This window comes from Morone saxatilis, unplaced genomic scaffold (genome assembly GCF_004916995.1).
Source record: "Morone saxatilis isolate NCDOM2014 unplaced genomic scaffold, NCSU_SB_2.0 Contig6, whole genome shotgun sequence".
NCBI lineage: Eukaryota > Metazoa > Chordata > Actinopteri > Moronidae > Morone > Morone saxatilis.
In genome coordinates, this window is record NW_023340206.1 from 1,916,174 (window position 1) to 1,928,950 (window position 12,777).

A 12,777-nucleotide genomic window follows, 5' to 3' on the forward strand; every position below is an offset into this window, starting at 1 on the left:
ACACACACACACAATCAGCAGGGTACATATTGTGTACATTTTAAAAGTGTGTTGCTTTGTTTGAAACACACTGCTTATAAGGTAAAAGGTAAACCTTTCTCCAGTTTTTTGCTTAATTGGAAACTTGCAGAAAAACTTGCCTCTAGGTACAGTTGGATTTTTGTGTTCAGTGTGTAAAGTTTTCTGCTTGTTACACTTACACACTAGTTTAATTCCATCCAACATCAATACATGCTGTTCTATTATCCCACTTTAAAAATGTAATCCGATATAATTACTAATTAACTGTTTAAAAATGTAGTCATTCCCATAATACCTTTAACATAACTTGATTACTTTCCGTTACTTTTGGATTACCTCAACACCAAATATTAAAGACCAACATGTCTTTACATAAGTGTATTCTATAAGACAACAGAACAATGTAACCTTTGAAAAGAAAAGAAAAAAATGGAAGATTTTTAGCATAAAACATGTGTCCTCTGCACTTTTTATTTTTAAAGAGAAAAGGATGTATTTTAAAATGTAATCCTGCAAATAATCCCCGTTTTCACTATAAGTAACTGTAATCTGATCACATGTTCTTTCTGTACCTGTAATGGATTACAGTTACCTTTCTTTACTCAGTTACATGTAATCCGTTACTCCCCATTAACCCTGTTGAGTGGCGCTCACAAGTTGAATAATGAAAGTTCTCTGGAAGGACTTTTGGGATATGGCTAACACCTGTCTGTTTCTGATGACTGTGTCGCAGTTGAACCCAGACAAAGCTCTCGTGAGGTGGACCACAGCCGGTTGCTGCGCGTTACGGATCAATCACGCAGTAACGTGACGTAACGTAAGGAGCGATACACGAGGCTAGGGGCGCGAGACGGCAGCGCACGGGGAAGTTTCGGTCCGCAGCGGAGTCTCTCGGTGGAGGTGACTCTTGAGGAGGAGTAGCGAACCCATATGCGAGATGTTACAAGGCCATGATTAATTTGCGAATAAAGCCAACACACGTCTTTTAGAGGCAGAAGTCAACCGGATGAATGTGGCTATGGAAGTGGAGGAACAAAACGCGGTGAGTGAACGGCGTCTGCCCTCAACGCGTTGCTGCCAAATATTTAAGTCTTATTGTAGCTAACTTAAGTAATAGTCATTTCAACGTAAATGACGTTCAGTTACAAAAGTCACGGTGGCTACTAGCTAAGTTTAAGCATTAAAATGTTAGCTAACTTGCTGTGTAAAGTTAAGAGGTTCAACCTGCCGGATAACGTTAGCCAGGAAAGGAGTAGCTAGCTAACTGAAGAGTGAAACTTTAAAGAGGTTAAGAAGTCATTCTGTTTTTGTGAAGTTGGAGCTTTTTGGACAGAAAATACTCCGGGTCATATGCCATTGTTCATGTTGGAGGAAGCCTGCAAATAAGCTACAGAAGTTAGTTTTTTCTAGTCAAATACGCTGCACATTTTTGATTGTTTTTTTCTTCTTTTTTGTGCTTTTGTTTTGGTGGTTGATACTCGTTTATTAAATGCCATTGTTTACCGATGTTTTCCATTTACATCTGAGGTGAAACAGTGTACATGAATCTGTTCACTTCGGCCATTTTGTAAGAGTTACTGTTGATTTTCTCTACTGGCTGCAGGTGCATCAACTTTGCCTGACTTAAAAGACTCATAATCTATTGTTTATTATCTTGTTTGTTGGACTTCAATGAGGGATTTTAAGAAGGACCTGTTAATGGTTTCATTTATTCCCCCCCTTTGTTGCTCTGTGGTTCACTACTTTGCTCTGCTGATTTTTCTTTGATCTTGTATCAAGTTAAAACAAAGCTGAGTGTCCTCCAATTTTAAAACTCATTTTGTCTACATAAAAATGGGATTTAGTGCTCCTCATATACAAAATCCCAGTTCTCCGCCAACAAGGACAGGTGGTGTAGTTTCTAACTGGCTTAGAACTGGACCATGATGCCCTGCCATTTTTCTTTTATTCAAGTCCACATCCTGCTGTCCATCCCAGAACGGCAGCAGCTCCTCCACCCCTGATGTTTTACCTCCAGAAAACCACGATGACAGCCTGACCCACCGCCTTGGCACTGTTATCCCCAATCGGATTTTTGTCGGGGGGATCGACTACAAGGTGAGAGCTGAAGACGTGCACTGGCAGAGTGCGTATTTGGGAGGCCTACTGTTACTCAACTGTAATTCCAAAATTCTCCATTAATGGCTTTTTATACCAATGTCTGCAGATGCAAAACATTTTCGGAATCAAAAATAATATCTACTGATGTGCTGTGTCATTTCTATCTCCACTCCCTCTCTACTTGGGATGTCCTTGGCAATTCATTTTGCTGTTGATTAAACGAAAATCTAAACGTAGGCTAGTCGGCTAGTCTAAAAGTAATTCAACACTAAAAAAAACTGATCACAATTTAAAGAACTACACAAACCGCACACACACAACACACACAGCCAGGCTTCACACGTTACTGTTATTTTCCTCAGTATGAGTGACAGCTGTTTTATAATGTGATTACTAGTTTGTAGTTACTCAATGTCGTCATAACCTACCATACTTTGAGTATTTTCTTTTCAACTCCAGTTTCACCATCCTCCTTTCTCTGAATAGTGTAATGTCTAACAGATGTCTCTCGCTGGGGCTGCAGCCCAGCTGTAGTGGCTGCAGAAGGACGACGTTCACCAATGTAGTACATTAATGAAAATTAGTTTAACTGACTAGTATCTCGACTAGCAGGATGAGTGACGTAACCAACTAGTTGACTAATCAGGCACTCTCTACTGGCTAATAAAGACATAAAATCCCAACAGGAATTAGTTTAGTTTTTCTCTGTCAAGACCACACACAGACACACACTTCAGCAATCCAAAGATTGCATAATTTACACAATCTACCATTTAATGAAAATGTTGACTCTAAATTCTGCAGTCAAAGTAACACATCAAGTGTCATTCATAAGAAGTGGATTTTTGGCTTCCAACTATTATGAAAACAAGATAATCGAGGTAAAACGACTGTCATCATTCCGTTTCACACCTTACAGTGGTGCATTTGCCCCTCCCCACCTAAACTCACTGTCAACCAGGCTGTGGCATGTTTAGTTCAGCTCAAGCCAAGATGACGGAGAGCTTTTGGCCGTACTCACACCAATTCACGCATCGCAGACATCAGCCCATGGCTATACAAGGGTGTGGCTGTGCAACTGCTGTGAAAATACAGAAAATAACATTTATTTCTCTAATTCACAGGCTTCCACCACTGCCGCTCCCTCCCTATGCTATTTGAGCAGCACTGAAAATATCACATGCAACAAACGCACACATACTGTATGTAGTGAACTTATGTTGGCTGAGCAGGCAGAGACGCACTATGGCAGTCCCAGAACCTCGTACAAATACGTTGGAGAGCCAAAGCATATGACAGCTCGCAGTGTATGTAAAACAAAATCCTGAATGGTTTGGAGAAAAACTTCAGATGCATCATACAGATAACACTGAATGAAAGGACATGGTGAAGACCATGATGCTGCTGGACATACTTACTACGTTCCCTCCAAAGTTTTACTATGTGCTGTTGCCGGCTCTTTTGAATACTGTATGATTCACTGTACATTTTGTTTAAAATCTGCAGTGCAGCTATCATTGTTAGGATGGATTTAGATCCTCCTGGTTGTACACAACCCTACTAACTGAAATGATTAATTGTGGAGAAGACGAGCCAAACCAAATCACCAAGCCACTGTACATTCTTTTGGGGTGATGGCGTATTCAAACGCGCGTGTGTGTTTTGTGAAGGTCAATGAAAGCGACCTGCGACGCGTCTTCTCCCAACATGGTGCAGTAAAAGAGGTGAAGATTGTGATAGATCGCTCAGGAATGTCAAAGGGGTGAGTTCACAGCATAACTCCTGTCATACAGATGTACAGTTAGAGATTGAACAATAATGCATAGGGATGGGGATCGAAACCCGGGTTTCTATCAACGTTACCCGGTTCCACTTTTTTTCAAAACCCCGAAATCAATACGTTGGGCCTTATCGATACCACTTATCGGGAGTCTCGTCGTTTTTTTTTTTCTCCAGTAGGTCCCTTGTAACGTAAATTGTCGTGTTCCCTCGGAGTCGCACTTCACGGCATTTCAATCTAATCATCAATCAGTGCAGTGGGTAGTTCCACCAATGTTTTGGGAATGAAATTGGGGTAGCAAACAGGTGTTAAAAGGTAAAATAACGTGAAGTCTGGGGCAGTTACTTCGGGCTCGCGAGATGGCTGAACGGGGGAAAACGGTCTACAGGTTTGGCCTTCATCTTTACCAAGCTCAAGACAAGGAGAAGCGACTGCCAAACTTATGTGCAAAATCATTTCTTGTAAAGGGGGTTGGGGGAAACACACCTCAATGCGCCAAGCCAATTAGCCCCTTGTGCATCAAACGAATAAAGGCCAATGCGTAAGTTGCCTTCGCTGTCTCCGGGTTGAAACAAGCTCTGCCGGCCGCACCACGACGGGCCCGGTTTTCATCTCCACTCCCAGCGTACCAGCGGGCAGCGCACACAGACTTTGTATTGTCCCATCAGGTGTAAAAATCAGTAATTGTGAAATCCGTGGTTGTAATCGGCGCGGCATACAAGCCTAGTTACCTTTGAAAAGTAAATAAAGTTTCGAACGTGCCTGGCGTGATGCATGGTGTTCAGGTTGGCTCAGTTAAATTGGTTAATATTTCATATTTTTATTTGGTTGCTGTACTACTCTTTCATATTGTTAGTTCAGTTTTATGTCATTTCGAAGTGGGGCCCTATTAATTAAGCCATGTTTGTTTGGGGAATGGCTGAAACGTTTTTGTTTGTTGCTCACTGTTTTAAGCAATAAAAGGCACATACCAGGTCCGAGGAAAAGGCAATACCAGTCTTGGTTAAAACATAATTGGTCGGGGCGTAGTCTTTCCACCAAATAATTAGAAAAGTATCGGATAGTGGTATCGTAAGACTCGGAGTCGACTAAGGAGTATCGATAAAGGTATCGATTATCAATAATATATTAACAATCTCCATCCCTAATAATGCTGGAAGTCTGTGACTTGTCCTTTGACTTTTGCATCATTTACTGTTAAAGCATAGGTTGTCTTTATTCTGTCTTTGAACAGATATGGGTTTGTTACATTTGAAACCCAAGAAGACGCAATGAAAATCCTTCATGACGTAAGTAAAGCAGACCTCCAAAGTACCTATCTATTAATGTTGATCTACTGGATATATTGTCTAATGTGGCACCTATTCCCTCAACTGCTATATTAAAGGTTAATGGCATCTGTTTCAAAGACAAGAAGCTCAGCATTGGTCAGGCTGTCCGCAAGCAGCAAGCTTCAGGACAAAGTAAGTCTAAACATGGGAAGATGCTTTCGACATACGGGCTCTAATTGCTTTCAAGTGATTTTGCCACGTTTCAAAATGCTAATGGTAGCTTTTTTGATGATGTTTCTGAAGGTTTTTAAAAACCCAGTAATAGGCACAGGGTTACTGTGGTGTTCTTCTTTCTCCAGATAAGAGCTACCGTTTGGGCAGCACTGACTCTGCCATGCCTCTGCCGGTGTCCTGTGGCAGCCTGTACCACACCACGTCCACAGGCTATCCGTACACCTACCACAACGGAGTGGCCTACTTCCACTGCCCCAACATGAAACCTCCTGCCCACCATTGGCCTGTCAGTTCTCACTGATATCACATCCACGTAACACTTGACTTCAATATTAAACAGCTGATCATTTAAAAACCTGCTTGACATTTTAAGTCTCGCATTAGTTAACACCAGCTGTTCATATTAAAAACTTGAAAATGAATTCCTCAGTGAAAAGATCCACTAATGTGGCGTATCGTTTACCACAGATTTATTAGTGCTGGTTGACCTTGCTGGTCGGTAGTTCTTACATGGCAACATTCAAGTCAGCTGCAACACAGCGCAGGAATGCAATATTGTGGCCAAGGTGCACTGGCCAAATGGCTAGTGAATGGTCAAGAAAATGTGCCTATTTCACCAGAATTTTGTTGGTGGCTAGTGCTAGTTTTGTGCCCCGATTCTGGTGCTCCATGGGGGGGGGGGGGGGGGGGGGGGGGGGGGGGGGGGGCCAAGGCCAGCTGGTAAGAAAGAGTTTTGAGGTTTTTTGTTTGTTTTGTTGGTTTTTAGCTTGTTAATAAAGAAAAGGGAAATAAAATCCAGCCAGAAGCATACACTAGCTTGGTGCCTTTCTTTGAAGTGGTTGACTATATAACCGTCACGTCAGTGTTAGTGATAAATTACATTTTATACTCTGTTAGTAATACTTTTAACTAGGCCTGCAACTAATGATTTTTTGTTTTTGTTTTGAAGAACCCAAACCTTTAGCCAGATAAAGCCATTTGTTGCCTTGGTATGCATCCCAATAGATCTTTTGATCCACGTTTCAAGACTGAATACATCATAACAGGTTGTCCCACTCAAAATTGAATTGGAGCCGCTGGTAAATAGGGTTATATTGATGTATTTACAAGGCAGGGCAAGCCAAATGGGTAGTGACTAGCATATTAAGCTCATTACTGGTCTCACAGTCTTCAAAATATTTTTAGAAAAATGACTGCAATCTATTGGGTAGCGCAGTTGGTAAAGGCAGAATGTTTGACAGACCATTGTCATTATATTCTCCAGCGGCCTGCTCCCCCAGTGATGCTTCCTCCATCTCATCAGCCTGTCTACCAGCAACCAGCCTATCACCACTACCAGGTCAGCTCATCCCTTTATCGATCCATTCATTTCTCATCTCACTATGTAGCAAGTACAGCAGGGGTTTGAACTATTTAACAGTCTGCTGTCTTGTTACCTCCCCCTCTCCGCAGTGTGTCCCAAACCAGTATCAGTGGAATGTCGTCCAGGTAGGCAAAATGAAGCCATTACTGCTTTTATTTCAGTAGAATTTGGCCAGTTGTTCAGATGTTATTGTTTTGTTGTTCAGCCGCCGATGCCCTCCAGTCCAGTCGTGTACTCCCAGCAGTCAGAATATCTGTACCAGCCCGCCAACGGAGGCTCTCTCCAGCCTCCTCTGCCTTTCATGGAGGACGTCACACCGGAGGTATAAACTCACCAAGAAAAATCCAAACACAAGTACAGCCATGAAAAGAGTTGAATATTATTGCTGCATGTTTGTTTAATCATGAATCTGCTCCCACAAGTAATTTGCTCTTGAATATTTAAATACTGATGTTATGGAATTGGTATGATTTTTAAGAGCTAGAAAATGTTTATTTCATTTTCCAGCTGTCAAACTTCCTGTTTCCTTCCTGCTTTTTTGAATGTGTCCACACTTGAAGTGTTTCATTGTGCTTCTGCTGGTTATATGGGTGTTCAGTAAACGTGTTCTGAACTGGAGCTCACTTTAATCTGTTTTTGTACTTCTGCAGTTTATAGATCCCATGGGGCAGCAGGTTTACCCACTGTATCCTCAGAGAGCAGAAGGAATGGCACCCATTGTTCTACAACACAACCCTGGAAAGGTAAAAGGCTGTTTTTAGCTTCGACTGAATTTATCAATTAAATAAGCTTTCACTACAATGACAGCATCACCAAGTCTGCCTAGCTTCTAGTGTAAAGACAATCAAGAGTTAATGATGGAAATCTTGTACTAATAGAACAGTAGACTGTGTTAACTGAAATACAAGGCTGGGTGTTAGAATCCAAATGAAACCGTTTGGAATTCATGTCTTTAGGACTGGACCACTGTTTCTCTTTTAACTCTTTCAATGTTTGTGTGTTCCTCTCATTTCTGCAAACCCTCACTGAGTTTTCTTTCTCTGCAGAATCCGATGTTTCCACACTCTCAGGTCCATCTGAAGCCAAAGTACCACCGATACATAGACCACAAGGACTATCACTACCTGCCAGACGCAACAGAGCCACCGGACGCCTCCGCGCTTCATGCTTCTCAACCTCTCATGTAGACCCACGGACAGCTTCACAAAGGGAAAAAGTCCCACACCGCACCACAACCACTCGTGGCAGTTCAGTCCCTTCCTCTTCCTTCTCCGTGGATTTAATACACATGATCTATCAACTGTTTAACCTGTGCCTTACAACATAATGCAGTATGTTTTTTATGACGTGATTTTGTAGCCTCTTCGTTGAGATGATCATTTTGTCTGTTGCACTTCCCACCAACTCACCACAACCAAGGTAAGCTCTCAGGACTCACTAGACTCCCAGCGAAGCACTCAGATCTGTTTCTGTTAAGGATGCACCGATTGGGGAAATTCTGGGCTGATGGTAATGTTTGAATTCCAATTTGGCTGATATTAATTTTGGGGTTTTTTTGTTATTTATTTGCCCTTTTGGTAAACTAAAGATGAGCAACTTTGCCTTTGTGCAGCTCAATATATTTCTTTTCTCATCCAAGATCAGCTGAACAGCTGCTCACTGTCCGTGCTGCTGCATGGAGAACATGGAGGTATTTGCGTGCAGTTTATGCCAGTGCTGGAAAACGGAGGTGATTATTTCTCCAATATCCAAAATGAAAATAACAAAACATTTTAACCAGCACAAAATTGTTGTGATGCGCATATTGTTGCATACTTAGTTTCTGTATAAATGGTTTAATACCGTTGGATGGATGATGTTGGCTTTACAGTGTCTCACACTGTATACTGTTCCTTCCAATATTTACAGTGGTTGCGCTTAATTTCTTCTCAATTAACACAAACTTAAGGGTGAGTTTTTCAAGAAGTTTTTATTTTTTATTTTTTCCAAGTAACTTGCCGACGACTGAACAATACATCTTGAATCTCCAAAAATTCCAGTTTACATACAATTAACAAAACTGTGGTCTTCAGAGTCAGATTGAATTATCTATGACAGGAAATGGCTACAGGGATCTTTGTGCTTTTCTGAAATATCAAAATTAATTTCACACATCTTATTTAAATACGGTAAACGGTCTTGAATTTGTTGTCGGATTTATTTTTGATTTTTTTTTTTATTAGATTTGTTTTAATGTACAAAAACAATTCACCACTTAAACCTAAAACTTGACTAAAATCAGTGAACGGCATTGCTATGTTGTTGCAACAGAAATGTCCTAGCTACATGCACACAAGCACCATGATGAAGCTGAGAATATCAGAGATCTTACCATGTCAACTCTTTCTTTACCTTACTGTGCGAAGAAGCAGTGCTTTACATCCTTTGCGGCTCAGTGACCATTTATTCAGAAGGATATGTAAAAAGTAGCACTATTGAATTTACATTAGAGCGTAGTTGTTTAAGGCTCCTTGAGCTGAGTCAGTCCGAACAGTATTGGAATGCTCTGAGTGAGCTGCTGCATCTTGTTGCCTCTGCTCGCCTTTATCAGTGCTGGGACCTTTCAGGATCCTCTGATCCACTGTCTGGTCCTCAGCATGTTAATTTTAGAGCAGTGCGTAAAACATTGTTTTCTACCGTTTTTCAGTATGATGATGTGGAGAAATGTCTGCAGTGTTGTTACCAGACTGTGGCCTGCGTTTAATAATTTAGAACTAGCAAGAGGCAGCTATGTTCAAGCAGTACAGACTTAACAGCAACATGATAATTTAGTATATTCTACAGGAAGCAGACTTACTGTTGGATGTAAAAGTACATATTTAGCAGTTTTGGCCTTCTTCACAGCAGCCATTTTGACATGAAATAATAGGGTAAATACAGGTCCTATCAGTGATGGTAATTAAGGTTCTGTTCTGTTCTACTCTAAATGGAACTGAACTTTCATAGTATCATTGATAACACTGTTTAACTACTATTTCATGTCAAAATGGCTGCAGTGAAAAAGGTCTATTACTCCTTTTTAAAAAGTACTAGTTTTGTATATCAGAAATCATATTTTTATATGTGGAAGTTTGCTTAAGACAACAATCCGTAAGGAGCATAAAAGATATTTGAGTAATAATAAATCTGCAGTTTGCATTTCTACGCATGCAGGGACAGACTTGTAATGAAAGAAAATGAAAAGAGCGACTCCGCCTCAAGGTAGTAGGGCTTTGCTAGCACCATGCTTTTAAAGCGGCTCACCCCGATTTGGTCATTATTTCGGACAAGAAAATCCACTGGATTTGACCTGTGCTTTCTCAATTGTCTTTTTTACTTTTGAAATTCTTTCAAGTGCTCATAAGTACATATAATTTTAGAGCAGATGAGAACTCAACATGCACAAAACCTATTTGGATGGATCACTTTGTTACTGCACTCTCAGAACATGACTGCAGATGGATTAAATCTTGTTTTTCTTTTTTTGTGTGTGTGCTTGCTCAGTAGTTTTATGTAATTCAGTAACTTTTTAGACAAGGACCATTTTCTCAGAGCTAATGTGTTTCATGTCCGTGTAAATTAGTTGGTCAGTAACGTTCTAAAAGTTCAGATTGTGCTCATGTTCTGTAGTTACAGGTTATGATCAGTTTCCAGATGCTTTAACCAGCAACATCAATATATCACATTTAAAATAGATTTTATTACACAATATTCTCATAAGACATTTTTTTTACTCAATGCTAAATGCTTAATTCCCCTTGTCATATTATTTTGCTAATAATTTGGTAAAATGTACCAAAAAATTCAAAATCTGCAGGAATCCATTTGAGTTTTTCAGTGTGCTCTTGATGTTGCTGTTTGTCTTATTGTATTTTCAACTCCACTGATTTTGTCTGGGGCACACTAAAAATAACCTAAAATATTTTTGTAATTTGTTTTGTTAAAGAGATGCAGTATTACAGAGTTAAGTAAGTACCGCACATTTCACATAACCACCGATCGCCCGCTATGTTTTACCATTATTTTAATTGAGTGTGTTTCCCATTCTTGAATGGAAATAAACGTTTCCCTTGGTGTAGTGGCTGTGTTCTGCGTTCATATGCAACAATACTGCATTATTAATTGATTGTATGTCAGTGAATGTTAACCAGTGGATGCCTGAAAGGAAAGAAAGTACATTTAACAATCTCAAATTTCAGCATGTTTTGATTGATTTGATTTAAAGAAAATCTAAAATTTACATTATCTAATTGGGTATTTCTTTTAGGGAGTACTGTATGTAGTATTGGATTTCAATAAAGATTGGGGGACTCACATGAGACAAATTTTAGAGGGTGGTCAAATTCAAACCAGCATAGTCCAAGATATCCTTCATTTCTGGGCCATGTTACAGAAACACTACTACATTTCCCATAAAACAACTTGATAGCATCTCTTGAGCAACCCCCCAAGCAAACCACGGACCAGTAATAACAGTAGTAAAATACTACTTCACCAAGCCCAAGCCAAAATATGACATCATTAAGGGTTTTTGACTAGAGTTAAATTGTAAAACCTGTGGAGTTTAACACTGATGCAACAATGCTGCTAGAAAGCTAAACATTGATTGGGACCAGGGAAACACTAAACATTACCAAAAACTCCTATGGTATAATAAGAGTGAGGGGGCAATAATGTGCCAGCCTAGGCCGTGGGCATTGATGAATCAGGGGTTTTATCTGAATGGGATCAAGACCTTGGCAGGGTGGCAAAAGCACCAAATGCCGGCTCATTAGAATGACAAAAGAGTGAATTGGATTGAGGTTTTTAAAACAGCCATGTGTCTCTGTGTCAGCTGTCTGCATGATGAACGTTATACTGTATAGAGTGACTTTTCAGCAGAGGTAGTGTTAAGATTTGAAAGCAACCTTACAGATGTATTTAATGTTAGACTGTAATGCACAATATTAGCCTCTAATACACCAAAAAATTTACCTCAAAACTATATGAAATTTAAAATAGGCTACCAATTGATATGTAAAACCTTTTTTATTTATTTTAATTAACAGCAACAGATGCTAATCTTGTACAAGCACCCGAAATTTCCTGTGATATCAATACATTCTGGGGCCCTGCAAACAGCTCACTTAGGGCCCAGAAAAACCTGCAAAGCATTGAGTCTCTCCTTCATTGTACTTTATTACCATTTATTGAGACTTATTAAACTGAGGTCCATCTGCAGTACATTTGTGTGCTTCTATATATTGTATCATTACTGCTCTCCCACATAATCAAGAAAAAATTTCAATTTGAAACAGATATACCCAACAAAAAAGGCACGTTAATACGGAAGCGTATTGCAGTCGCACCTGGACGCAGGTGGAGTTTATAATAATGCACTACAGTGAGGATACAGACTTTTCATAGAGGAGACAGGAGTCTGATGCAGATTTATCTGTTACTAAGGGAGACCATACGCTTCATTGATAAACAAAAAAATGTTGAATAATATTAGGCTTCATGAGCCCATGGCTGAGTGCCTGTTCTTGGCTGTTCTCCCGTGTCCACACCCCCATGGGTGGGCAACAATAGTGTTCACACACACAGAAGGACAGCGGCGAATAGGTACCAGAGAGTGAAGAATTGGCGACAGAGCCCTCGCTGGAGGCTGGATACAGGATTTGGGTTAGGCTTAGGGGGGCTGAGAGCTGGCCCTTGGCATCAAGAGGCATCCTGTTAATCTGGGAAAAAAAGCAGAATTGTTTTTGCAAGTGAATGCAGTACGCCTCCGTACATTAAAGCTTTTATTTGGTTTAACACTAAGCATATAAACCATTATTAGTATACTTAACATGCTCACTGCACACCTATTAATGAGTAATATTCATAATTCATTCAACTATATGAGTAAAGTTTATATGTACCACACAAATAACAGGTTTAAAGTTTTAGATTTGTATTCTGGTTCTGAATCCCTACAGTATATGTGCAGAAAATAGAGGCAATTCTTT

The 12,777-nt window shown here is 40.1% G+C and overlaps 2 protein-coding genes across 2 annotated transcripts in view; both read left to right on the plus strand.

Annotated features, from left to right (window-relative positions):
- Window positions 1-754: 754 nt before the first annotated feature.
- Window positions 755-10,515, plus strand: LOC118340120 (protein boule-like; the record flags this gene model as incomplete). Its single annotated transcript, XM_035677982.1, is given in 11 exon segments — window positions 755-1,063; window positions 1,975-2,118; window positions 3,792-3,883; window positions 5,136-5,190; window positions 5,289-5,364; window positions 5,532-5,692; window positions 6,671-6,745; window positions 6,859-6,894; window positions 6,975-7,091; window positions 7,420-7,512; window positions 7,816-10,515. Coding segments are annotated over 11 exon segments (1,026 nt in total). The 3' UTR covers window positions 7,957-10,515.
- A 2,154-nt stretch (window positions 10,516-12,669) lies between these two features.
- LOC118340121 (gamma-crystallin M2-like) overlaps window positions 12,670-12,777 on the plus strand; it is a 2,404-nt gene continuing 2,296 nt past the window's right edge. Inside the window, exon 1 of the mRNA XM_035677984.1 lies at window positions 12,670-12,678. Within this exon, the coding sequence (XP_035533877.1) occupies window positions 12,670-12,678 (9 nt within the window). The remainder of the gene's footprint in view (window positions 12,679-12,777) is intronic.